General features: G+C 62.3%; 1 protein-coding gene across 8 annotated transcripts in view; it reads left to right on the forward strand.

Annotated features, from left to right (window-relative positions):
- The window catches only part of INPP5A (inositol polyphosphate-5-phosphatase A), a 177,994-nt gene that overhangs the window by 128,162 nt on the left and 22,914 nt on the right, over positions 1-26,918 (forward strand). For all 8 annotated transcript variants that reach the window (XM_027113028.1, XM_027113021.1, XM_027113024.1 and 5 more), the window contains 3 exons: positions 2,085-2,137; positions 3,567-3,686; positions 14,052-14,136. In XM_027113028.1, the coding sequence (XP_026968829.1) occupies positions 2,085-2,137; positions 3,567-3,686; positions 14,052-14,136 (258 nt within the window). The remainder of the gene's footprint in view (positions 1-2,084; positions 2,138-3,566; positions 3,687-14,051; positions 14,137-26,918) is intronic.

Raw genomic sequence — 26,918 nt, forward strand, 5'->3', positions numbered from 1 at the left:
GCGTGACATGGTTCCCACTCCAGTGTGAGAGCCTCTCTGAGAACTGGGGTGGGCACCCCGGGGCACCCCAGCCACTGCCGTCCCGTCTGCCGTCGCCTGGAGCCTTGGGTGGCTTGAGAAGGCGGCCGATGACCAGTGAGCCTGGGAGCGTGCACGGGGCTGGGAAGAGGCAGAGGAGGCCCAGCCCCGCCCGCTTGCACCCCGCCTCCGTTTGCTATGAGCACCTGCATCCGGAAGCTTCTGTGCTGGAGGCCCCAGCCTCCCTACATGTGTGCTGACCACAGGCTGCCCTGCCGGCTGCTCCCAGGGAACCGGCCCAGACCCTGGTCCCGCTTCCGGAGGCTTGCCCTGAGCCCAGGAGTCAGGCCGCCCTGTGCTGCAGCTCCTGGTTTCCGAATGTGCACGAGGGCACCAGGGTGGCGGCACCTGCTTCCCATTCTCTGCAGGACGTGGCTGCAGACGGAAGACAAGTCGCTGGTTCTCCCGGAGAGGCTGAGGGGGGGCGGGGCGCCCTCAACAGCCGGTGTGCGTGGCGACCCCCTCCCACTCCCCCTGCGGCAGTGGGAGAAGGTGACGGACCTTCGGGTGGATTTGACCGGGCCCACGTCCAGCCTGGCTCCCCTGCGGCCTGCCCCAGCGGGTGACCACTTGCCATGTGACCTTGGGTGCGATTCTCAACCTCGAGGGCTCCTGGGTCCCGCAGGTGCTGCGCTGAACAGCGGGCTGGATTCTGAACCGGACATGGTCAGAGAGAGGGTCAGCGAATCAGCGGTCCGGTTGAGGACACGTCAGGAGCTCAAGGCCGTGGTGACCTTGTGAGAGCAGTTTGGGCAAGGGATGGGGTTAGGAGCCCACGGGGCGCCGAACGAACGGAGCAGAAGAGAGAGGAGCCCCTCGTGACGGCTGGCTGTCGGGGGAGTAGAAACAAATGGGACGGTGGTGAGGGAGGCGCGTGGAGAGCGCTTTAGCTGCTGAACTGTCTGCATGAAGTAAAGAAATGCGTGGCTGACCTGGGCCCCCGCTTCCCTGGACATGGCCGTCAGGAGGCAGTGCTTTTCGCCGCGTCGGTCTCTGGGTCCCACGCGGCTACCATCTCCGGGACCACGCGGTCTCCACCCTCTGCCCCCGCCTGTCACCACGGCACAGCCCCACATGCCCCCGGCCCGAGGACCAGCCCCTGTGCTCCGTGGACGCTTGACACGCTGCCCTGGGACGTGGGCGGAGGGTCCCGGAGAAGACAGACGTTCCCTCCAGCACCCTAAAGTTTGCCACCAGGGATTCAGGAAGGTCCCCAGTGCCTCCCGCAGACTTGCAAGGGGTGCCGGGCGGAGCCCCACTCCCAAAACTGCTCAGGCCGTGAAGCTACCCTGTGCTGTGTGGCCATTTAAGTGAAAGTTGATTGTGACACTGTCACACGCGGCCCCCAACACGGAACGTCCTTCGTCACAGAGCGGCTGCTGGGCAGCCCGGCTGCATCCCACCCTCCTCCCCTCCCAGCGTGAGCACGAGGGGACGTGGCCGCTGACGCTGGGCGGGGCAGGTGCCGCCCCAGCTGCGGGACAGCAGGACGGGTGGCGGCTCAGCGAGGCTTCTCCCAGCTTCTCCAGCAGAAGTTCCTTTCTTTGAGGTGGGGTTGGTGGAGCAGAAGTAAAGATGGGGTTTCTGTGTCTGTCTGCCTCCCGGGGTCCCACACGGCTCTCTCGCAGCGATGACGCCGCAGGCCCCGAGCCCGCTAGTGGCGGCCTCTCCACACCGACCGCGCAGCTTCCTTCCGGCTCAGACGCGTCCTGTCACCCGCCAGGCCCGCCAGCTGCGTAGGAGGTCTTGCTGGCGCCGCCGCTCGGGGCCCCCTGAACTTGGCCAAGGGCGTCCTCCTGTCCACTGGGGCCCCCCATGGCCTGGCCGACTGAGCCCCTGCAGCTGGTCTGGGAGATGGTGGTGGTCGTGCCTCGTGGTCCCCTCCCTGCCCGCAGCCAGTGCGGAGCCCGTGTGGTCCCACTTTTCTCGGCGCCCCGACTGCCTGTGAGCCAGGCGTGCCCTCCTCCCCCCTCACTGCTGACAAGTGTGACCTGTTTGTTTTTCAGTGCAAGTGGTCGAGGAAAGGCTTCATCCGGACGAGGTGGTGCCTTGCGGACTGGTACGTCCACCGTGGTCCCCTGCGTCCCAGGACGCCCCCCTTCAGCACTGCGGGGGCACTTCCGTCAAAGGCTGCCCGACCCGACCCGACCCTCTACTCTTTGACCCTTTTTGTTCTGGCGACTCTGTGTGACACAGAGCGTGGTTGCCGGGCACATGACTCTGGTGTCCCAGCACTCACTCCTACCCGCCCCCCCATCCCGTGGGTGCCCTGGCAGCCCCTCCCCATGGTGGTCCCCCTGCTGCTGCGTCCAGCAGCGGGTCCTGCTTCCCTGACGTGCGCTCGGCCACCTGGGGTCGGGCCCGGGGGACTGAGGCCACGGTCTGCACTGTGAGGTCCTGGGGTTGGGGTGTCTCCCTGGGGAGAGGCCCGACCTGCCGCTAGCTGACCGCTTGTTCAGGCCAAGGCTGCAGCCCATCCTCAGGAGCTGCACTCCCGTCAGGTGCCAGCGTCAGCCAGTGACCGCGGCCCCCCTGCTATTTCCACGCGGGCCCCTCCTTGGGGCCACGCAGGTCAGGGCGTTTCCTGAGGCCAGGGTCCCAGAGCGTGAGAGGGAGCTGAGACAGCCGCAGCCTTCCTGACCTGACCCCCCAACTCCTGCCCTTGTTCTCAGTCCCACGGGCCCCCCCGGTGCAGCGTGGGAGGGGCACGGGGTGGCCGCCTGGGGTCAGTGGGTCCTCATGAGGCCATAGGAGAGAATTCGAACTCTTTATCCGGCCCAGGACAGTGCTGTCAGGTCAGCGCACGTGTCTCACTGGATCGTGGGGCCCGGTGGTCCCAGCTCTGCGGATGGCCCCCCCCTCTCTGTGCGGCAGACAGGCTGCAGCGATGCCCCAGGGCTCCCTGGGCACGAGAGGCTGACAGGCCAAACCCGCCTCGCCACATCCCTGCAGAAGCCCAGGCGACACTGGGCTGCCGGGGTTTCCCCAGGGTTTTCCAAGGGCTGTGAGCTTGGGGCTTCTTCTGGGGAGTGAAATGAATCCCTTAGTGACCCCTATGGCAGGGGACCCCATGGTGAGCACTGAGCGGCACAGGGGGCTTCGGGCTGTAGCACCAGCTGCCCGTGGAGGGAGCTAAGGCCTGGGGAGGGGCCTTGTCCCCCCTCCCCACTCCCGTCGCCCCTTCCCCGGCCTCCCTCCCGCTCCCCCCGCCCCCCATTCTGAGGAAAGTTCCTGGGATCCTGTGTAGGTCCCTTTCTTCAGAGAAACAGCTCCCTTTTCCGTTGGCCGAGTACCCGTGTCCGTGTGGGGACTTCACTGTGTGAGGACTCCAGGTCTTGTGTGTCCTCTGACCACACCTCAGGGGAGGACACGCCCGGGCAGCGTGGGTGCACCTGCCTTGAGGAGCCAGGTGGGGCGGCATGGGGGGCCGGCCCAGGCAGCCGGGCAGCTCCAGCCCTCCTCCGAGCTTCCTGTCTCTGTCCCCGCAGTGCCTTCGACTTGGTGAACATCCATCTTTTCCACGATGCTTCCAACCTGGTTGCCTGGGAGACCAGCCCTTCTGTGTACTCGGGGATCCGGCACAAGGCCCTGGGCTACGTGCTCGACAGGTGGGTACTGAGGGGGGCCTCCCGCCGCCCACCTCTGGGGAGGAGCGCGCCTTGCTCTTTAAGCCATTTTTCGTATTTACCCAAAATACGGAACTTGCCAGTGTCGACCCAGGGCTAATGCACAAAGCCCGACCCCTGCCCCAAGGCTCCCGTTATCCTGTCCAGACGCGCTGGACAGTGGGTGGCCTCACTTTCTTTTCCGTCTTGGGGGGAAGATGAGCCATGGCAGACGGAGGTCTCCTTTGGCCTGGGGTCCCGCTGGCCGCGGGCTGAGTCTTCCCAGACTCTGGCCCCCCACCGGGCTCCGGCTATAGGCCCCTTGGAGTGGCTGGCCAGGCAGGTCTGCCCTGCCCGGCGGAGCGCCGCCTCCCGCACCGCTCTGCCCCAGCTTCCCAGCCCGGCTGCGGGCCCCTGGCCAGAGGGGAGGCAGCCTCAGTGGTCGTCAGAGTGCGCGAGTTCCTCCCATCACCTGCCCCGGCTCCCAGCACACCCCTCCGACCGCCCTGGCCCCCGTCACAGCTGGTTTTCAGGACCCTCCCCCCTGGGCCCTCTGAGGCCCTCCCTCTGTCTGCGATGGTCTCATGTGACCTCTCACGGGGTCGCCGCTGATGGGCTGTCATCTGGGAAAGAAAGGGAGCTCCTCACACCCAATTAACAGGCTGCGTTGGGCCCTGATTTGCCGGAGCGCGTCCAGCGGCCGAGTCCTCAGCTGGAGTCCTCTCCCACCAGCGCCCGTGCCCTAAGTGGGGCCTTTGGTCCGCTTGGGCTTGGGGCGGGGTCTCAGATCTCCCCAGGACCTCGCCAGCCTGCCCAGACCATGAGTTGTGCCTGTTCCTTCTGTGCACGTGCTCGGCCGAGACGCTCCCTGGACGGAGCCGGAAGGCCAGGAGCCTGTCCTCATGCCACCAGTCAGCGGGACGAGACAGTGGCCGCCAGTTCGCCTCCGGGCTGCCGGAGATCAGGCCCCTTGCCCCATCCGAGGCCCCCACGTGGGGGACACGGGGATCTGCTTGCCCTCACCCTGTCTGCAGCCAGGCGCCAGCATCGCCCAGTCTGTGCTGAGGCCCCAGGCTGTCCGCCCTCGCGGCACCGGCCTGACGCGCACGGTGCCTTGGTCCGGGAGGAGGCCCAGGGGCGCGTGTGGTCACATCAGACTTGGGAGCGGCCCTCCTGGGAGGGCTCATCTCGCAGCGGCCAGACCGGCCTCCCGGGGCTGCTCGGCTGGGGCGCGGCTGGGGCCCTGCGGTCCCCGGGCCCTCTCTGGGGCCTCCTTTGGGGCCGGAGCCGGCTGGATGGGGAATGAGCTGGGCTTGGCGGCTGTGGTCAGGTCGTCAGACGGATGGCCTGAGGATGTGTCACTGCCCCAGACCGCCTTTGCTTTGCGGCCCCCGGGAAAGCGGCCTCTGGGTTTCGGGCCCTTCCCCAGCTCTGCGTTCCCATGAAGGGCTTCTGTGGGGCGCTCAGCCAGCCGCATCCGGACCTCCGCCGCGCGGGGCCGGGCCGCCCGCACAAAGGGCCGCTCTGTCGGCGGTGAATGACGGGCCGCCCTTTCATCGGGGATGCTAACCTTTTGGCAGCCACCAGCAGACCGCATTCTCTCTGCCGATTGGGAGGACAATGCCATGCTGGCCCTTTGAATGGATGCTGCCACCAACAGTTTCCCATTCAGGGCGTTGGGAACCTCTGGGAACATTGTCTGCGGCCGGCGTGGACGCAGGGAAACAGTGCGGGGTCCGAGGGGAGCCCGCCTTCCCGGCTTAATCTCCCCGTAAAGCCTCGCAGGCTCGCGTTTCCATCCGAGCGAGGGTGTCAGGCCCGGGAAAGGCGGCACGTCAGCCCAGGTCCTGTCCCCACAAGGTGGTGGGGGGACCTCGGGTTAAAACCGAGAGGTACCCGGTGCTGAGTTTGCACTTTTTCTGTGAATCCAAGGTTATTCCAAAATAAAAAGCTTACTTAAAACAGAACAAAAAACCCTGAGAGTCAAACTCTCGTCTGAAGTGTGTGAACTTTCAGAATTGTTTACGCTAGGAGCAGCGCCCGCCATGCATGTTCCCTGCAGAGCACCACGGCCGTGACGCCCTTGCTGTGACGGGCTTAGTGGGAAGGATTCCCCTTGGAGACGTTGGAAAATAGGATTTCCAGTGTTAATAAAGGGCGGCCAGTGGGTTCGTCTGGGTTTTTATGGTAAATTATAACTGATGTTTTTGTGCAATAATTTTTTCCTTTAAATCTCTTGTTCTGGGACTTCCCTGGCGGTCCAGTGGTTAAGACTCTGTGCATCCGATGCAGGGGGTGTGGGTTTGACCCCTGGTCGGGGAACTAAGATCCCACGTGCCGCGAGTCGGGGCCAAAAAAAAAAAAGAAAATTAAAAAAAACCCTCTCGCTCTGCAAGGTTAAAAGAAGACAAACCTCTAATTAGCAAAGGGTGTCAGGCTCAGAGACGCTGCAGTGGGCTGTGTTGGGGCCTCTGCGCGGGGCCTGGGGTCCTGTCTGCCTGGAGGGGTGGCTCGGACCCTCCTCGGGGCTCTGCGGGGCTGTGTGTGCCGCGTGCACCTTTGTACCCCCCGTGGGGACAGGTGGTCCCTCTCCAGGCGCACGGTCACGCTCTTGGGGAACGTTTAGGGCGTTAACTCGGCAGCAGAGACTGCAGCTCACACAGTCCTTCCTGGACTCTCCCAAGCTTTCGGCCGTGAAGTGAGATTTTTTTTCCACAAGTGACAGGGCTCTTGTGTCTCCCTGTGCAATGCGGCCGGGCCAGGTCCTCAGGAACATTTTTACATCACAACTGTGAAATCTCGGCAGAAAGCGCCCCTTTGTCCCCCAGTATCTCTTCACAAATACAGTCCATTGTCACAGCGCTGAAGTTAATTTGATCAACATTGGGACATTTAACTTTTATGTCCGGTCAAAAGAGTTGTTTCATGCTCATTTTGGGCTTTCAAAGAAAATGATTGCCAGAGAAATAATGCTGCCCGGGACAATTGGGAGCAATTAGTTTCCCAGGGCGCGGCGGTGTGATGCGGCTGCTCACAGCTCCCCTTTGTCGTGCTGCGGGCGGTCATCCGTCAGCTGTCAGCGGCTCAAAGACCCTCGTCTCAGGGCTCCTCTTAGGGCCGTTCCCAGAACTCGCCTCGCTGGTCAGCCAGCAGAAGAAAAGCCGCCGGTCTCCAGGCAAAGACAGGCTCTGTGCTAAGGATGCGGGGCATTGGGACGCCCCACGTGGCCGGTGGCCCCCACCTCCCCACTCAGGCGTCCCTCAGCCTGGAGGCCCAGGTGGCCACTGTCCCGTGTCTGTTTGGAGCCCAGCTCAGACGCAGGAGTCCCGGGCCCACCAGGCAGCGTCCTCACCGCCCCGGCTCCTCCCCAGCCGAGGGCTGGGCTCCTGCGTGCTCCTGGCATCAGGCATCCAGCGAGGTGTGGAAGGCTACGATGGAAGTCCTGCGCCCTCCACTCGGCAGTGTCAGGTTTACGCTTTTCCGTGCTTGTCCTTCTGTCCAGAGTGAAATGAGGGTGCCGTCGGTGCCCTTGTGTTCTCTGTCCTGAACCCTCGTCGCACCCGCCCCCCCACTCTGCCCCCCCGCCGTCTTGATCCAGTGCCTGTCTTTCCTGGACCCCGTGCACATCCCTGGACCGCTTGTGTGTGTTAACATGTGTGCAGTGTTGTATATGTTTTTATTGCATGTTTGCATCCTCTGTTGTTTTGGGGGAGGCAGGCTTCCGTGAGCCCCTTACATGATATCCTGGAGTGTCACGCGAACGGCAGCACGGGCACCTCCCTCTGTGGCTCGTATCGTGGGTTTGTCACTCCCACCCTCCAGCTCCACGTCCCTCGTGGCAGCTCCGTCCGTGCTCGTCCACCATCTTGCTGGCCTTCGTTTGCAGTGTTCTCGGGGCTTCGCTAGCACTCAGGACGTCTCGTCCTTCTCCGCCAGACGGTGGCCCCGCCAGCTGCGTGCTCACCCGGGCTGGGGACCGCGGGGTGGTCTGCATCTCCCGAAAGCCGCTGGCATTCAGCGTTGTTTCCGACGTTCTTTGATATCAAAAGTCTTAAAGCCTCCCTCGGCTTTCTGAGCTTCCAGCTCTTGTTTTCTCTTCCGGGTACGTGGGGGAACTGAGTGGCCCCAGGAGGCTACGGGTCTTCTCTGCTTCTCTGGCTTGTGGTGGCATCTGAGCAGAAAAGGCGTATTTAATATTATGATGCTATTTAAAGAACAAATGAGAGAACTGCTGACGGGGAGCTCAGCCTGATGCCTGCAGGAGGTCTCCACCCACAGCCCTGCCCTGGAGACCGTTGTCATCAAAGGGAGCACGGCCATGCAGAGGGTGGCAAACAGCGATTTGATTGAGAAGTGCCGGCCATGGTGGGGCCTGAACCCCCCCCCCCCGTCCCCCCGACAGAGGCAACCTCGTGGGCTGGAGGACATCTCGGTGCACAGACAGGAAACTCAGGCCCAGGCTGGGGCCGGACCAACCGTGCAGATTACTGGAGAGCCCGCGGCCACGATGCACTTCGTTGCCCTCAGCTCTGGAGGCCACGGGTCTGGGGTCAGGGCCCGGCGTGGTCCGGCTCTGGAGAGACCCCTTCCTGCTGGACGCCGCTGGCTGCCTTCTTGCTGTGTTCTCAGGTGGCAGAAGAAGCCCTGGTGCCTCTTCTTACGAGGACACCTGTCCCATCGGGTCAGGGCCCACCCTCATGGCCCCATTTGACCTGGATCATCTCCTGAGCGCTCCGTCTCCAGTACTGTCTCAAGGGGCTGGGCTTCCTCGTAAGACTGCAGGGACAGTCCAGCGCCCGCGGGGCCTCATGGCCTCATTCCAACAGCTGAGCTCCGGCCACCAGCCGGCTGAGACCAGAGGGGCATTTCAGAACCGGGCGCGGTCCCTGGAAGCTTACGGAAAAGAGTGGGTTCTGTAACCAGCCACAGCGGCTGCCCCGGCGCTCTCCATGTTCTGCTGCTCGAGGGTGTGGCCTTATTGTGCTGAGACTCCCCCTGGTCCACCCCACGCAAGTGGCTGAGGGTTCGTGTGTCACCCGTGCTGGGGAGCCCTGGGCCCAGCCCCAGGGTGCCTGCTGCTGCAGGAGGCATGGGTGACCTCACAGGTCACTGGGGCGCCAGGCCTGGGTAGACGCCGGGCTGGAGGAGCGCGTGGTGCCGGCTGGCGGGGCGCACGTGTCGCTGGGACTCGGCTCAGGCTCCGTCCCTCAGATGTGTCCTTCCTGCCTTCACTCGGTATCCTCCTCCTCTGTCTCTGCCTCAGGGGCGTCTGGGACAACCCACCTCCCCACAGGCTCCCTCGTGCCTGCAGATGTCACAGTAGGGGACTCCCCCAGGGCTGCCAGCCCCACCGGCCCAAGCCCGAGGCCAGCACGCGGGGCAGAGTGAAGCGTGCAGTCCTGAGAATAGCTTCCAGGAAGGTCGGTCTGTAGAAGGCAGCTTAGATGCACGTGTGATAAACCCTTCAATCCGATGCTTTAAGACTAAGGGAAACTCCAAAGACCCTGAAATCAGCGGCCAGTCGTAGGAACCTCCTGCCGTCCATGCTTCGCTATTTCAACTTGTTTGACCTGAGCACATGGCCTCTCCCAGATCTGAGACGAAACCTGAGGTCGGTTTCCACCACGTTCAGTAGCTAAAAATAACAAAGGAAGGACCCTGGAGTGCCCCCTGGTGGGCAGGCCCGAAGGCCTCTCGTCGGCCCCTCCGCCCGGCGTCCTTCCAAGGCCCGAGCCGCCCCCAGTAGAAACGTGTGACCTCAGGTATTCGATCTGTGGCCCCTTCAGGGCTGTCGCCTCTGCCATCGGGCTCTTCAAGCCGCGAGGCGTCCTCGGCCCCTTCCTTCCGCACAGGCAGCCTGAGCGGGTGGGGACCCTTCGGCACAGCAAGGTTCCTCGCGTCGTGAAATCGCCCGTCAAGACAGAAAGAGGCTCCGTTCTCAGGGCCTAGAGCACTGATTTCCATGGCTCTTCGTGTAGTTCTCTTTCTGGATTAGGCACAGGGTATTGACGTGGACCTACTTTTTAATCATAATAGCTACTGACAAGGTAATTAATTTTAAAACAACGCTTCTTTCCTGCTGGCCCAAATGGCACTATGTTGAAATTAAAAGTGAGGGCTGCGGGCCGCGGTCTGGCACTCGGACGACTGCTTCCCCGTGACAGCCCTTCCATCTCGCCTCGGACGGCGATGTTATTAATGGGCTCAGGCCATTACATCAAAAGGAGCAGGGCACGGGAAGATGATAAAGTTTAGGGTTTTAATGATAGAATTACAAGACCCGAGACAAGCTGATGAAATCACGTCACCCGTCACCATGGGCCACCCCGTCCGTCACCAGAAAGAGGCCGCGGGGGCCGGGTTCCAGGAAGGCCGCCAGATGCAGCATTCTCTCCCTCCGAACCCGCAGAGCTCTTTAAAGTTGATTTAGTCCCATATTAAATCTGAAATTCGTTATCTTTTAAAAAGGAAATTACCTCTAAACGGATTCTGCCATTTAATTAGCCAGATAGTCTTGTTTCCCCGGCACGGTGTCGGCCATCTGCACTGCTTCCTGGTCCCTCGTTTCCCGCCCATCCGTCAGGGCGAGGACGGTCAGCCGGGGTCAGTCGGGCTCGTGCTTCACCCAAATCGTCTGACGCCCGCCCGCCTCCACATACCTCCCGGGAAACCGCCCGTGTGGGGACTGGGGCCCAGGCCTGGGCCGGACCTCCTGTGCGTCCCTCGTGGCCCCCTGGAGCAGGAGAGCTAGTGTGGCCGTGACCTCCAGCGCCCTCAGGCACCTTCCAAGGCTTCGACCCCCAGGAAATGTGGAGCTCCAGCCTTTCCTGCCGCAGGGCTGGAGCCCGGCTTTCCAAGCCAAGATTTAAGGCAAATGCTCTGGCTCGAGAAATAGTTCAGGATCGAGGGGCGCTGTGAGCGCTCTGGCCTCGCGTCTGAGCCGTGTCCCCGTCGCCTTGCTCAGGTGTCGCGTGTGACCCGACACCACGTTAAGCGTAAGAAGCCGCGAGAGAGCAGCCGGTTCGCCTGTGAACGCAGAGGTTTCTCCACTTGCCACACCGACTTTTCTCGAGGACATTGTGCCCTGGGCTTCTTAATAAACAGAAGCTGATACACCCTCAGGATAAGATGTGTAGGTTTAAAGTGGACATTTAAAGTGTTTCTGCCCAGGAAGCGTGACAGCTCGCCCTCCTTCCTTCAGCAAATCAAGTCGAAGCTTCGGTTTGGTTTAGTTTTTCTTAAAAAATAAATAAAAAGAACGAAAGAAAAGAGAAGTCCCCTTGAGTGGCCTGAGGTCCGAGTGGCAGCGGTGAGGAGGCGCCGTGCGACCGCTGAGCCCAGACCTCGCGGGGTCCCAGGCGCCGTGTCAGCTTGCTCCCCAGCCCCTTGCCCCGGGGACACCCCAATGGGCACCCCCCAGGCTCCTGTCTGGAGGCAGCCTTGCTGGGCTGGGGGCGCAGGGGGCGGGGGCTGAGGCCGGGAGGTGCCCCCGAGGGCCTCCAGGCGGGCTGGGGCCGACGGGCCTCGGGGAGCTGCAGGGACTGGTGGTCCTTGCTCTGGGGCTACGCGGCTGCTGGGCGCAGAGCGGTGACGTGGGGTCCCAGAGCCATGAGGCTGGAGGGTGAGGGCACGGGGAGCAGCCCCCGTGCCCACCCCCAGGCACAGGCCCTGGGGCCGCAGGCGTCTCTGGCCTCCGCACACAGCCAGCAGTCACTTGGCAGGGCTGCAGTGAAGAGTTCCGTTTGGGGGTTTTTTAAAGAGCAGTGTGGCGGAGCCCCAGTGGTTATGTCTCTCTCATCCACTCACTGGTCCTGGGAGGCGGGGCCGGGAGGGACATTGCTGCTTCTCCTTTCTTGGTGGGGCTTGTGCACTGGGTCCCCTTCCCAGAAGATGGGCGACCACGGAGTCCGTGCCCCGGCGGGACACCCTGTCGGCCTTTCCAGGAACCTGTGCAGGTTCTCTGAGGTATTTTCTTCTTCTAAAGTTTAAGGGCAGAAGAGATTAACTTTCTTCAAGATGGCTTGGATAGCCTCCTGCTGACAGACAGTCGATGGGGGTGGGTTCCTCCCCCTCCCCTGCAGGTGCCAGGCGGGTGAGACGGGGTGGGGTACACGGCCAGTCCTAGATGTACGGCAGCCCCAGGGCCGACCCACCGGCCTCCCTGTATTTTCATCCCTGAGCGATGTCTCCTCCACAGAAAGATTTAACTTTTTTTTTTTTTTTTTTTTTGCTGTACGCGGGCCTCTCACTGTTGTGGCCTCTCCCATTGCGGAGCACAGGCTCCAGACGCACAGGCTCAGCGGCCATGGCTCACGGGCCCAGCCGCTCCGCGGCACGTGGGATCCTCCCGGACCGGGGCACGAACCCGTGTCCCCTGCATCGGCAGGCGGACTCTCATCCACTGCGCCACCAGGGAAGCCCAGAAAGACTTAACTTTTCACACAAGAAGTGACGTCACTTGTCATCTGCACCGTTAATGACAATCTGTTAAAATACGTCCTTTGTCTTCAAATTCGCATGTGTGAGAATCAATCCAACTAAACAGGAAAACAAGACTTTTTGTGGAATTTAGCTCCGTGATACAGCAATTAACATGCGAGAAAATATGAAAACAGCTGAGACAATTCCTAGAAGAACTTCAACAAGCAGGGCTTCCCCATGAGAAGTCCTATGATTTAAAAGCAACAGGAATAGATAAAAGATCTGCAGAAAAGGAGAGTCTCGAAAAGACCCATGTAATCCAGGGACTCCTGTTCTGCACAAACTCAAGGGGAAGAGGATTGAATGTTTAATAAAGGGTTTGGATCAGTCGACTGTTGGGAAAATCGATAAACTAAGACCCCTTCTTCACACGTAGTTCCAGATGGATTAAAGTCTGCACTACAGACTCTGCCAGGAAGATGAGAGAAGGACTTGTCGGGAATCAGCCTTGGGGGGAGAAGGGCTAGCAGCTGGGGGGACGTGGGTGTGTTTCCTGCGTGAAAATTAAGGCTCGTGCGTGACAGGTACCGTGAGCACAGACAGCATCACCATCACACTTCACAGGGAAACTCTTGGAGTTGAAAAAGCAGGAGGCAAGGAACCAGAAAGGAAAGCAGGCCAGGCGCGAGCAGAAGCCACCAGCTTGCCGTCCCCGGGGGTGCGGATGGGACTGTCCCTCCAGCCAGCGGCCACCGTCGTGAAACAGCGGTGATGTCATCGCTGTCAGTCACCTTTCCTTTCTCAGGCTAGTGCATGAAGTTGGGAAGGCCGCTCCGGGGTTGGGGGCACGCCTGCTCCCTCTGCACTGGGGGCTGGACGGGGCAGGGCCGTGGCACCCAGGTTTCTCGGTGCCGGCCAGATATTTCTGAGTTGATCTGGGCGAGTGGTGCTCCCGGCTTTGCCTGCCTTTAATATTTATTTTCTCAGAGTCCGTCGCAGCACGTGGGCCATGGGGGCGGCGCTCCACACTGTGCCCGTGGGCCCTGCTGCTCCGTCTCGGCGGGGGTGTCAGTGCAGCCACCAACGGGCGGTGGAACTGGGGACCTGGGTCACTGAACCTCCCTTCCCTTCTGCCCAGACCACACGTCTGCTCTGCGGGCTGTCTCGTTAGCCGTGGTTCGCATTCCGCTTTGAGTTGGAAGTGACCCGCACTTGCTTCCTTTGCCCTTGAGGCCAGTGCAGCCGGGACCCTGCTGCCACCAAGGGTGGGGAGGGGGTGGGGGAGTGAGTGAGCGGAGGATCGGGGTTGGGTGGTGTCCTGGCCTCTTACCGGGGAAGAGAGGTCTGTACGGGGCCGGGGTGGGGGTGACACTGACATATCACTGTCACGTTTGCTGTGTGTGCGTTTCTCAGCTGAAAAATCTCTATGAAATAAATTGTGATTGGTTTAAAATACGTGGAAAAAGTTTTTTGAGCCAGGCAATACTTAGCTTAAAAAAAAAGACATAGTCACTCTCACTTTGTAGCTTCCAAACATCCACGTGGGGATAAGCTACAACGCTGAGAATGAGGTCAGGTGTCCACCACCGATGGGAGGAACTGTCCACGGACCAGACGGAGGCGTCCTGGGCTCATGTGGGTTGCCCGCTCCTGGCTGCTCTCCTGTGTCTGGCGTGTGGCGTGGCCCTTTTCCTTCCCTGGCGCAGGCTGTCGTTGCACGCCAAACGTGGTTTTCACGGCCCCGGCCCAGCGGATGGGACCGCGCTGGTGCACACCTCAGTGCTGGCAAGCTGGGAGCCATCTGGGGAACACGTGTTGATCACGGTCACTGGAGTGCAAGCGTCCTTCAGCAGGAGGCGGTGGGAAATGCATGGTGGGGAGCCCGGGGAGAGGCTGGGCGTGGCGGGCGCCGTGCCTCAGTAACCCCCTCTGCTTCTCTCCTCCCAGAATCATTGACCAGCGATTCGAGAAAGCGTCCTACTTTGTCTTTGGCGATTTCAACTTCCGACTGGATTCCAAGTCCGTGGTGGAGGTAGGCCACGCCGGGAGCCTCACGCGTGTTCAGTCATGTTGGGAAGACAGCAGAAGCCCGTGATCCTCGACGGGCGCGTTCCCACTGTCCTGCTCACTGGTTCTATTTAAGGCAGAAACTCCTAATGGAGAACGTTTTACTGTCAAAAGGGGGCTGTTATGGGAGCCCCTCCAAACGAGTAGTTGGGTAGTGGTCGGGTCACTCAGCACATGTGTGCTGAGCCTGGAGATTCCTCTGTTGACCGTCGGGAGAGGAAAGAGGAGGAAGCTACCTGTGAGAAGGCAGCCCCTGGTCAGCTGTATGCGCCAGTTCCCCCCAGCTGTGGGAATCTCCTGGGTGCCTTCAGGCCCCTGGGTGACGCTCCCGCTGAGTAGCAGGCGCAGGTGGAACCTGGATGGGCACCAGCCGCGAGGCGACTGGGTCGGAAGGCCAGCTCGTCGGCCCCACCGGGTCCCGCCACGTGGCCTGGAGCGTGGTCTCCTCTGCGTGGGGCCGGCTTCTCCCAAAGGGTCTGCGGCCCTGAGCCCTGCTGCCGCGCCTGCCCCGCTCTTCTGGGGCTGCAGTGCTGATGGCAGGGCCCCAGGCCGCAGCGAAGGGGGCCTGCCGGCCGCCCAAGGTGAGTGGGTCCACCCAGACCCAGGTGCAGGAGGCAGACCACAGCGTGCAGGGTCCAGCCCAGGCCTGTCCAGAGCAGGGCACACACAAGCGTGTGCCTGCAGTGATGGTGGAAACAGCAGGGGGAGACCCCGGGGGTCCCCTCTTGTCATCTTCCTTTGGCGTCTCAGGTACAAGTAATCCTCCCTTCTCGGCAGAAGATTCTGTCTTAAAACTGAGCAGTGAGAGGCGCCTGAGTGTGGAGAGGGGGCTTTCGACCACTCGGAGTGTTTTCAAATAGACAAATGAATTCCACTGAGGACCATGAAATCCTGCGTTTGGTTCTGCTGCCTTTTCCCCTCCTCATTTTGAGTTTGGCTCAATCAGCAACCTGGATCCAAGGTCCCATGGGTTCCGTGCCTTTGAGCCATGGGTGCGATGCCCGCCTGTTGAAATCCGCCAGTGCACGTGTGATACTGTGAGGGGCGTGGGGAGCCCGGCCCAGTGCCCGCAGGCCAGGCGCCCTCGCCGACAGTGCCTCCTCTGGTATTCTAGCCGCGCTGGTTTTGCTGGGGTGAGCCCCCGAGCGCAGGTCACTTCCGGCTGGTACTTGGGCCCAGTGAGCCCGCTGTGCTGGAACGGCCTCTCTGCTCGCCCGAGGGCCCCGTCTAAGGGCCCTGGACAGACCCCGTCTAAGGCCCTGGACAGACCGGAGCCGACGGACGGGAGCCGCCAGCCGCAGGCGCGTTGGGAAAAGTCCGGGAGGTTTCCAAAGTGGCCTTTTCTTTGCCAGCAGAACAAATGCCACAAAAAGGGCAGCGGCTCTGGACGCGGGCGGAATGGTCACGGGACGTGTGGCGCGGGCGGGGCTCCGGTTTCCATGGGGGGGCGCCGAGCAGGGCGCGTGGCCGGCGGCGGGGAGGCTCCTGCAGTCGTGATTTCCTTTTCTTACCGAGTGGGAAGCGGGAGGACACGGCCCTGGGCGTGAGCGGGCGTGAGGGGGCGTGAGCGGAGCTGGGCCGTGACACGTGTGGCTGCCGCTGATCGTGTGACCCCCTCCCCTTCCCCAGGCTTCTCTGCCCGGCGCCCTTTCTCCTGACCCTTCACCTTCAGACCTTGGCTTCACCTCAGGGACCCGTCCCATCCCCTAGAGGAAGGACTCCTGCCACACGGTGACCGCACAGGTGGCCGGTGCTGGCCGGGGTCCTGATGGACCCTGGACTCGGCCAGGGAGGCGCTGCCCGCGGCTGGGCGCTCCATCCTTCTGTGTTTCCTCCAGAGTTGGCAGCCCAGCCCCGTATCATCAGGATGTCGGGGCTGGTGGTACAGGCCCCATGGCCACACGTCCTTGACCGTGAGTGAGAGGGGGCAGAGCCTGAGCAGGGACGTAGGCGCTCACTTCCTGGTCAGTAACAGCCCGAGCTCGTCCCCTGAGCAGCAGCGCTTTGAGGGCCAGACGCGGAGGAGGGAGAGGGCTCGCCCCCGCGTACCGAGGGGCTGCCTGGTCTGTGGATCCACAGGGAGACCCCCGATGGGCGCATTGTTCTGAAGGCCACCCGGGGGCCCCAAGCGTCTCCAAGGACCAACAGCCTGAAGGTTCCAGGCCAAAAGCCTCGATATTTGGTGGACTGCCCAGGTTTTAATAAGTTCCTCTTCCTTCAGGAAAGTACAGGGGATCTTCGTTCTTGAGCGCTTTTCCAACTAATTAACTGACTTAGATAAGGAACTACAGGAAATGCTGTTTTTTGTAGGCAGTTCTCACAAACAGCTGATTTTTCAGGGAAGCAGAACTATGTGCACAAGCTTCCCCTCCTGGGCCCCTGCGGACCCCACCTTGGCCTCCCCGGCCCTCGGCTTCCCTTGGCCTGGCCGCCCCTGGACCTGCCCCCGGCCTTGGTGTCCCGCTGTCCGGGCAGCCGGTGAGCACACCTGGGAAGGGGTGGGGCACGGAGTGTCTGCCCCTTCCCTGTGTGGGCGGCTGTGTGTGAGGTCAGGTGCAGGGCAGCAGTCCTGCTGCTGGTAAGAGTCACAGGCGTTACGTATCTGTGTGGCCCCTCCCCCAGGAGGTCACTTCCTAAACAGTCAACCATCCGTCTGCTCTAGGCTACGCGTTTCCGTGTGCCTTCATCGCAAGCCCCTCGGACTGTGCTGGGGACCCCATGTCAGTAGTCCTGAGAGGTCAGAGGGACCCACGGCAGGGACGGGTCCTGGGCACACGAGGGCTGACCCAGGCGGGCCGCCCACCACAGGGGGCAGGAAGCAGAGGCCCTCCGCCCCGCCAGCCCCGCCCACCCCACCCCGCGCGGGAGAGTGGGTTCTGGTGAGGGGGCGTGGCGAGGACGGTCTCGGGCCCGAGGAGGTCCCACTGCACCCCAACGGGACGTGGTCGTTCTGAGCAGCAGCTCTTCCCAGCGGGCCTGCTGGTAGGCGTTGGGCTTGGCGGAGCGCGACGGCTCCAGGAGACCCTCGTCCTCCGGGCACACGGAGTCTCCCTCGCGGAACCGGCGGCTTCACCCGGGGCTCCGTTCAGTCTCCTCGCAGCCTCTTCTGGGAGCCGCCCGGAGTGTGGCAGCGCATCTAAGTGGACCTGAATGCCACCAGGACACCCCGCACCCCCAAGCTCTGGGCTTGCCCACGACAGCTCGCTGGACACTGCCCCTGCCCCGCTGCTGCCAGGGAGTGTTTGCTCTGGCTGTGCACCCGCACACGTGAGAAAAGCGCTCCGTTGTCCAGGGCTGTGAAATTGGCACTTTCAAAGGAGGGAGGAATCAATGGTGTTTAATTGAATGATTTGCTCGATGAATAAACAGATGTGTCTAAGATTCGTGCATTAATTTTTGGAGGGTTTTCTTGTGCACGTGGTTCTTTAAACCATACGGTCCATCTAACCTGTGGATAAACGGCTGTTCAGTTGACGAAACTTACATCTCTGCACACAGTTTACTGTGTAAGTAAAGCAGACCAATGGGAAATGGTTTTTATTCCCAGCACGTGGAGTATGATTTTGGTATAGCGAGTTTTTAGGACCGTTTGGTCAAATGAAGACTTTAGCCCTAGGGATTAAAGACCATCTTCTCACCCTCATCAACACAGTCATCAGCTGTTCACAAAGCATCCAGGCTGTGCAGGAAGCTGCCACGCAGTCCCGCAGCTGAGCGCCCTGGCGGCTGAGCGCCCTGGCGGAGAAGCAGGGACCCAACGGGGGAGTCGTAGGCGGATAGCGTAGCGCATGACACCCGGACCCCACTCTTGCGCCCGCGTGTCCCCTCCGGGTTGCCACGTCACCTTTGGCCCCAGACGTGTCCAGCTGATGAAGAAAATTGTAATGAACTTGGTATGTCTGAAGTCCCCACGAAAGACACAGCTTGTACCTGGCGGCACCTTCCTGTGTTGTGTTTCGTGTCCCCGGCCGGCGGCTGGGACACTGGTCTCGAGGCAGAAGTCTGAGGTCAGGGGGCTCCCTCCTGCCTCCTCGGCTCCGGTGGCCCAGGCGCCCCTGGGCTGTGGCCGCGTCATCACTGCCTCTGCTCCGGCCTCACGTGCCTCCTCCCTGCCTCACTGTCCTTGTGGGGACAGTCACTGCACTTGGGCCACCCTGAATCCAGGGTGAGCTCGGCTCGAGAACGTTGACCCGTCACATCTGCCAAGGCCCTGGTTGACAAAACAGTCGTGGGCTGAGGTCTGGGTGGACGTGAGCTTGGGGACGCTCTGCAGCCCCCTTCCTGCCAGAGCCCCGTGTCCTCCCCCACCGCTGGAGAGATCGATGCTAACTCAGAAAACATACTTGTGGGCAAAGCTAGATCTAAAAGTTTAACTGAGAGACCAAGTTTCTTTTGCTGAAGATTAATTTCAGGAGCATTCATTAAGCTACCTGTTTAGGTCTGGAATTTTAAAACACCATGGAAGCACCTCTTGGAACGTCACAGTCTGCTGGCCCGCATGGCTTTTTGAAAGGGTTTCTAACTGTAGAAGCAACTTACAGAAACTCTGTGGACACCAGAGGAGAGGTCTCCAAATTTTCCCGAAAGGTTGTTAGACCGAGTGGATGCTTCTCGAGGCCTGCCAGCCGTCCCAGCTCCCAGAACGTGCAGAGCAGCGTGAGGACGAGGCTGTCCGGGCGTTCCGTGGCTCCGGGACACCTCTTCGGGGCTTTGCCTGTTACAGGAGAGCCGTGTATGGAGGTGAAGGTGGCCACTTCTTGCGACTTGCACAGCGGGGAGTCAGCGGGGCACATTTGGGGATGGGCCGCCTGGTGGACAAGGCCTGGCTGGGGCCACAGGGTCCTGCAGGTTCTCAGGCAGTGCTCGGGGGCATCACTGAGGGTGGCAGGCGGCCTCCAGGTGGGCACTGGGGCACCGGGAAGAGGGGGAGGGGGCTGGGATGCAGGCAGCTCATCCTCTGCCCCACCCCCTCCAAGGACTGTGCCCTTTCCTTCCAAACAACACGGCCCAGGAAGAGCACCGGTCAGAGGCGCACCAAGGCTTGAGCCGGGGCCCAGGCCTCGAGCTGTCCCCTCCCTGGGTGAGCGGCTGCCCTCAGCGGTGACCCTCTAGAGACACCGGCGTTTCGTGCCTACAGACCGGGTCCTGGGGTGGGAGAGGCCATGCCTGCCCCGACCCGTATTCCTGGGGAGGCCGGTGTCCTCAGCTGGTGGGTCACCCCACAGACGGTTTCCAGATTGCCCAAGGTCAGCGTAGCACCCAAGGTGACCACGAGCGCCCCAGACAGCCCTGCAGTCGTGCGGGTCAGAAGGTCCGAGGAGACGCAGGGATGGGGACGCGGGACCTCCGTCTGCCGGCATCGTCTTGTCTGGAGGTGGCAGGTGACCCCCTTGAAGAGGGAAGTTGAGGTCATCCTTTGTGCCGGCTTGGCTGGGCTTTGGTGTTGGTTGCTGGTCCCCCACTAGAGTGGCAGGTACACCCTCCCCAGCCCTGGGCCCCTGAGATGCCCAAGGATGCCCTGCCTCTGGTGCTCACCCGGCCAAGCTCCTGGAAGCTCCCAGAGGGGAGTCAGGTCCTTCCGGAAACACGAGCATCCTGACCTGCAGGGAGAAAGAAGCTGCAGCGGGCAGGGGCTCCTGGAAGGACAAGTCGGCGAGGGGCTCCAGGGCAAGCTGGACACCCACCGGTCCTCTGCAGCAAGGGGTCGCGGGCATCTGGCTGGCACCAGCGTCAGAAAGAAGTGCTTTGTGCAAAGTGAACGGCTGCCCCTCCCACCCCCGGAATTAGAGCTTCGCGTTTCAGATGCAAATTAATACAAACATGCTTGCCTAGCAGAACTGAAAAGAGGATCCTGCGATCAAACTTGGCACCTCTTAAGCCGTAATTAAAACAGACAAACTATAAACACCACGATCGTGCGCCGTCTAACGGGCTGTGCGTCTCGAACGAATTAATGATGCAGCCTCCCACTCAGCTCCGCTGGCGGGATTGCTCAGAGAGTATGTTTCATGCCTTGCGCAGTGGCAACTGGCAGCTGGGCGCTCAGCTGGCCAGTGACAAAGGGTGACAGCGGTGCCAGGCGCTCCCATCTCCGCGCGCCCCAGCCGCACCCACCTGCCGTCCGTCACCGCTGACAGCCGTGGTGATGGATGCGTTTTTGGAGGCTGGCGGCTGTTTTGAAAAACCGGCTGCCGGTTGCTGACAGGTACAGGTTCAGGTGCCAGCAGGGCCTGTGAGGACCCTGGCTTCTCGGAGGAAGCAGCCGTCCCTACGCTCATGTTCGCGGGGCAGGGGCAGGGCGGGGGGTGGAGCCCAGGCGGTGCCCCAACAGCCGGGGTCGCAGCACTAACCGCGCCCGCCTTGGAAGAGGACCAGGGGCACCGCACAGCCCGCCCCGCATCCCAGTGCGGCCAGGGAGACTCTGCAGGCTGCCCGGTGGCCTGAGCCCCTGCCCCAGACCACGGGCATTTCTGCCACCCAGCCTCCTGCCCTCTGGCTGCACATGCGACCTGGCGAGGGTGGGTTCCCACTCAGCCAGGAGGGGGCATCGCACCTGGTCGTTACCTGTGCCGGCCCTTCGTGAGGCCCCGTGAACTGTCCCCAGCCTGTTTCTGCATTTTCTCACTTCTCTGATTCAAGTTATTCTTTGGAACTCAGGGAAGGCCTAGGAGGCTAAAGTTTTTCTGCAAACAGAGGCAGGCAGGGGACAGGGGCAGGGAGTCTGTCCCGGGGAGACAGAAGGAGGTGACAAGGGGTCCTGCTCTCCCCCTGCCCCTTGTCCCCCACTGCCCGGCAGGTCTGAGCCCTGGTGTGTCTGTGGAAGGCCGGGGACGTTCTCAAGAGGCCAGACCAGGAGCGTGGCAGGTCCCCCGGCTGGACCCCTGCGGGCAGGGAGACCCCCGAGCGGCAGTCCCGTCCTGCTGGACAGGAGCCTAGAAAGAGCCCGCGCTGCTTCCTTCTAGAAAACTCAGTCAAGCTCCCCTGGTTTGCGCAGCCGGCCGCGGGCGGGCGCTGTCGCCGCTCCGTCAGCGGGTCGGGAGCTGGCGGTGCGTCTCGGGGAGGAGATGAAAGGGTCTTTATGGTGGTTGTTGTTCTCGTGAACAGCTGATGATACAGAACAAAAAGGACGAAGGCGCCTCTGACGCTGACACGGCCTCACAGCAGCGCCTCTCACGGACCCCGGGCAGCGGCCTGCCGCCCTCGCACACCCGCCCGCGCCCACCCGCGCCCGCCCGGCGCCGTCTGCGCCTTCAGGCACTCGGAGTCCATGTGCTCTGGGCCATCAAGGATGTCCCTCCTCCCGGGGGCTGGGGTTTGCCAGGAAAACCTCTGAAAAGCTGCGCTTCTCCAGAAGGGTCTTCCTTGGGGAAGTCAGAGTAAACGGAATGGGGGTGTTCGGGGTCGCTCCCGCCCGATGCAGGACGACCTCCCCACGGTGCTTCCCGGTGAAAGCCCGACGCGGCCACCGCCCTGCTCAGCCTCAGGTCCTCGGCGCGCACCCAGCACGGTCCTTCTCTTGTCAGGCAGGCCACTGGGACCCTGAAAACCGAGGAAGTTAGCGCTCTGCTGAGCTCCCCCGAGGGCAGGGTCCCGGCCAGGCCCCTCCTGCAGCCGAGGCAGCAGGGTGTGTGTTTCTTCATGGCTCTTGCGGGCGCCTGCTCTGGGCCCCACTTGGTGCAGCTGAGGCAAGACGCTGCCCAGTGGCCTCGTCTTAACTACACGAGCTCCCCGCCCCCCGACACCCAGGGACAGCCGTCACGGCCCGGCACCTGGCCGCAGACCTTCCCCCTAGAGCACGGTGACCTCCTGGGCCTCGGGCCGGCCTGGCCACCACTGGAGGGGCCCTGGAGCTGAGCACGGGCCAGGCAAACCAGGGTTCTTGCTCTCCAGAAGATGTGTGTGTGTGTGTGTGTGTGTGTGTGTGTGCGCACGCGCCGAGGGGCTGTGTGTGCATGTGTGATAGGGAAGGAAGCTGAAGCTTAGGCTGGAGCTCGTTGGACCACATGTCTGTGCACTGGGAGGTGCTGTTCCTGTCGCAGGCTCAGTGGCCCCAGCTGTCCCCCGGGGGCTCCCACGGCAGCGTGTACCCTGAGACCTACTCACCCGGCCGCAGGCGGTGTGGGCGGCTCCGAGACGCATTTCTATCTGTCTGCCCAGCGCCTACTTTTCAGGCCGTGGCACATGTCTGCCCCGAAGGGGATGGTCAGAGGGTTCGTGAAGACTTTTTCTGAGCACTTCCCTGCGGAGCCATGAGTTACCTGTGACTGAGGCAGGTTCTGAAGCCGCTGACTCCGCGTCCCTTCTTCTCTGCTCCCTGGACGCCTTTAGGACTGAAATGACGTCTGTAGACGCTGGTGACCAAGGACTGGCCCATCCCTGGGACGGATGGTGCTTCTCTCCTGTTCCTGGCGGGTGGGTGGGTGTCCAGGGCACGGGGCTGGCTGGCTGACTCTCCGTGCCCACCTCACAGTGACCCAGCGTTGGACCCACACCTCCCACACGCTGGCTTGTGAGTGAGGTGCCAGAGGCAGCCTTTAACCCCTCGAGTCCAAGAGGTGGATCTGGGCAGCCCGGGTCGGGACCCCGTTCTCCTTCCAGAGCTGAGGCAGCTGTGGGGTTAAGGGGGTGCAGCACAGCAGGAGGCAGACCCGGGTTAACGTCCAGAGTCACGGGGAGAGTCACCGCAGAAAAGGTCATGCTTATCCTCTAGAGTGGGATCTGTTTTCCAGTCGTTTGAAAAAACTCTAAATATAAACGGTAATGATTTTCCATTAACTTGTTCTGAAGAAAACCCACGTAAAGGACTCAGGTCTGTCTCTGCGCGCCACCGTTCAGAAATCCTTCTCTTTCTCCCTGTGGCCTGTGCTGCAGGAGGATGCAGACGGAGCGCTGATTTGTGCGCCTGTTTATTTGTAGACATTTTTATGGCTAGAATTTAACCAAGAGTAACAGGATGACGAGAACAGCCGTGGGACGGGGGTGAACTTGATGACGAGAACAGCCATGGGACGGGGTGAGCTTCTCCCTGACGCCCTTGGTTGGCTGGTTTTCAGTGAAGGGTGTGCGTGCCGAGGCCCGGTTTCTCTGACGTCTCCGTGATATTCGGGGGGGACCCCAAGGACTCAGGGCCCTGCAGCCCAGCTGGGGCGGCAGCTCCATGCCGAGCTCCTCGGGTGCAAATTGCTGGCCTCGGCCTGGTTCCTGCTGGATGCACAGCACAGAGACGGCGAGGGTGTCCGAGTGCCTGGGGAGGAGATGGCCGCCCCCGCAGGAAGGAGAAGCTGCTTGTGGCTGCGGCTTGCTGGAACCAGGAGCTCACCCTGTTCTAGCTCCCCGACGGCTTCTGCTCCCGGAGCACGGACCCCTCTGCGCAGAGGAACAGGAGCTGAGCGCGGGCCGGTGGGAAGCCGGGCTCAAGGCCGGCCGTGCGTGGCTGCAGGTGGGCGGGGCGTCTCCGGCCCCTGCTCCCGGGAGGTGCCGGCACCGGGGCTGCAGACACAGCTGATGAAGCACCTGCTCTGTTCCCTCTTCTGCTTCCAGCAGGTGGACCCAGAGCCAAGCCCCACGGGAGTGGCCAGAGCGGGGGCCACCGCCCGTCCCCGGGCCGTGGCGAGTGGAGGCTGGGCTCCCCACAGCGCCCCACCCCCGTCGGAGGTCTGGGCCTTTCTGGCCTCACGCCCTGCGTCTGAAACGCAACTCAGAGCAGCCAGCCACCCCCTGACGCGGGGCCTCCAGAGCAGGGTCACTGTCCTTTTGACGTTGCGCAGGAGATGAGGCCACGGATGTCGGTGGGTGGAGGGTCCTCGAGGGGCCGGGCGGGGCCAGGGCTCCCCCGCGTCTCCCCTGAGATGCCAGAGGCCAGGCCGGCGGCCCCGCCGAGCATCTTCACCCAGGGGCACGCACGTCCGCGCTGTGTTGAAGCCCTTGAGGACGTGTTTCTTTTACGTGCTTTTCCTTTCAGCTTCTTGGGGGTCGGTCGTATGCGCACGTTTGTGGCTGAAGAGAGAACCGGTGGCCACGGCCGGTTGGCCTCTTTGTGCCCCGGCTTTGTTTCCGATTTCACGCTATCAGAGGGTCCGCGTGTTTTCCTGCGTGAAGTTGTCAAGGGATGAAAGCTCCGGAGCGGGGTCGCACGCCAAGGGCCGGGCATGGAGCCCACCCGCCAGCCTCCCGCCCTCCCCCCTGGCCCCTCCGCACAGTAACGGTGTCGAGCTGGCCGGCCCGGCCCTTCGCTGCAGAACCAGCGCTTCCGTCCAGACCGGCTCATTAGTCTCCCATGGGGCCAGAAGGAGCCTCGTCCAAGGCTAAAACAGGGCGGCCAGCTCACCCTCCCCAGCAGTGACCCACTGCCCAGGCGCGGACGGCCAAGCTGGGTCCCTGACGTGGTCAGGGGAGGGGGAGGGGAGGACGCTACCAGCTCCCTGTGTTTTCGGGAACATGTGGCTCTGTGACGGGGCAGGTGGAGTTCCCGCCCCGTCCTCACTCGGGAAGGACCCCAGCGGCGCAGAAGCTGTGTCCAGTCTGGTGGGACGCGGTGTGCAGCGGACCTCACATTGGAGGCTGCTGGCTGTCCTTCCAGAGGGCCCGCGTCCAAATAGAGGCGCTGGAAGCCAGGCCCCAGGCGGTGGGATGCCACCACGGGGACAGGGAGGACCCTGCGGGGCTGGGGGGCTCCACAACGTCAGGAAGCCGCTCTTCGGGTTATTTTTCATTTCAAGGCTGTTGTATTTTCCACTTGATGGAAAAAAAGGTTAATCCAGCCCCCAAGGTCTGAGCGGGGGACGGGGGACCCCGTGTAGGTGCCGGCTCGCCACCCACGCCCTTGACCGGAAGCGGCCTTGTCACTGGCAGGTGGGTGCCGCTGAGAGAATGCTGGACCTCCAGGGGGCTGGACGCCCTTGGTCCCGCTGGTCCCTGTTTCTGGGGGCCCGTTGCGTGGTGTGAGCTTCTCCTGGGGGCCCAGGCAGAAATGGGGGCTCCGCGTTCCGTCCTGCAGGGGGTCTGCGTTTCAGTAAAAAGAGGAGTGCTGTCCTCTTACTCAGAATGAGCTAGAACGTTTCCAGTATCTGCTGGTAGTGGCTAAATTTGGGTGCCAGAGTGGCTTGGTGGTTCGTTTTGATTTTGTTTAAACCTCGCGGCTCCCCACGTGGAGGGGAAGAGCGCAGAGGGCCCTGAGGAGAGACGCACGGGGTCGGCCACTGCCTGTACCTGAGACGGCCGCAGTCATCTGGCCACACCGGTTTTCCTCGCTGCCTGAAATCAGGAGTAAACCTGCCCCACCCTCTGTGCAGCCCCCTGAGTGACGGCACGCCAGACAGTGACCCCGCTCACCGCTTCTGAGCTCAGGCCCTGACGAGCCCCCTTCCCCGGGTGCAGGTGTGTGTGGGAAACCAGAGTGGCAGGGGGCAGGAGGCCACAGGGATGGACTGCACGCACGTCCCCTGCTGCCCACCACGCTCCGCAGCTTGGACTCCTGGTCACCTGTCTATGCCCAGCCGTCCGGGGACCCTGGCACTCCTCGGAGCCTCCTAGAAGCCAGGGCGTGAGGCCCGTCGCTGAGAACGGGGGTGCCTGTGGCTCTCGGGGACCCAGGGGGCTGTGGCTGCCGGAAGGGGGTCCGTGCCTCCACCAGCACCCAGTCCGTGTCCGGCTCGTAAACAGCTGCCAGGATAACTCGGGAATGAGGCGTCGCTGGGGCAGGAGGCGTCCCCCTGAGCCCCGCCTCTCGTCTGCAGGCCCGAGCGTCCTGCGGGGCACGAGGGGAGGGCGCCGCGTGCCAGGCTGGTAGGGAGCACCCTGGGGGGCGAGCCCCAGCGCCTGCTGACCCCTCCCCGTGCCCGCACCCTCCGCGGGGCCTAGAACCCGCAGGGCAGGGCCCACACTCGGGCTGTGGGCCGGTGGGCTTCTTCGGGGTCCCTCAGAGACCCCTGCACGCTCACATGTCAGGACTCCCGACTCCGGTGGAGAGAGACCCAGACGCAGTCCCCAGGCCACACCGGGCTTTGCAGACAGAAGCAAGACCAGCTATTCGTGTTCATTCGAAATATGCTTCCAGTACCTGCGTCGCTTCCTGCGTTTTCTCAGGTGGAGAAAATAGGTAGAATGGAAGTGTGTTCTGATTCTCTTTTTGCCTCAGAGGAGCGAACAAACCCGCTGGGCCGCTGGGCAGGCCTGTGACGATGGGGCAAGCCGCGAATTTCCGTCCTGGCCGCCTGGGAGCTCTGTAAGACAGGCTGCGTCCCCTCAGCTCTCCTCCACACCGCCGGCCATTCCCTGCCTGCCCCCAGCCCCCTCAGGCCCTGTCTCCACCTCTCACGCTGCCACCCCGGCCTTTGCCCCACCAGGGCCCTCCACCTGGAACCCGGCTCCATTAGCTCCGTTACACGGTCACCATCTCTCTAGTTACCCCGACACCCAGACCCAGGCGTGCCCCCCTGTATACACTGCACGTCCTGGACGCCGACCACAGGTGCCCGCCGGCCCGGCCTACGCTGGGTCCTTTGGAAACTTGGGGTGTGTGTCAGCTGGGGCTCCTGGTGGATCCCCTTCCTCCGGGCCCAGCGTGCTGGGTCCAGACAGAAGCCGGGTCTCTGGAATCACAATAACTGGGTCTGAAGCCTTGGCGAGCCATCAGTAAACGCAACTGAGACGCTTTTTTTAATGCCTGCTACCTCTCGAAGTGGATGCACAGAAGAGAGCCTTATGGCTTTTATTTACCATTTAGAAGCTTAGCAATTACAATGAGAA

Source organism: Aethalodelphis obliquidens, unplaced genomic scaffold, assembly GCF_003676395.1.
Source record: "Aethalodelphis obliquidens isolate GAN/ISIS:26980383/991018 unplaced genomic scaffold, ASM367639v1 scaffold11, whole genome shotgun sequence".
Lineage (NCBI taxonomy): Eukaryota > Metazoa > Chordata > Mammalia > Artiodactyla > Delphinidae > Aethalodelphis > Aethalodelphis obliquidens.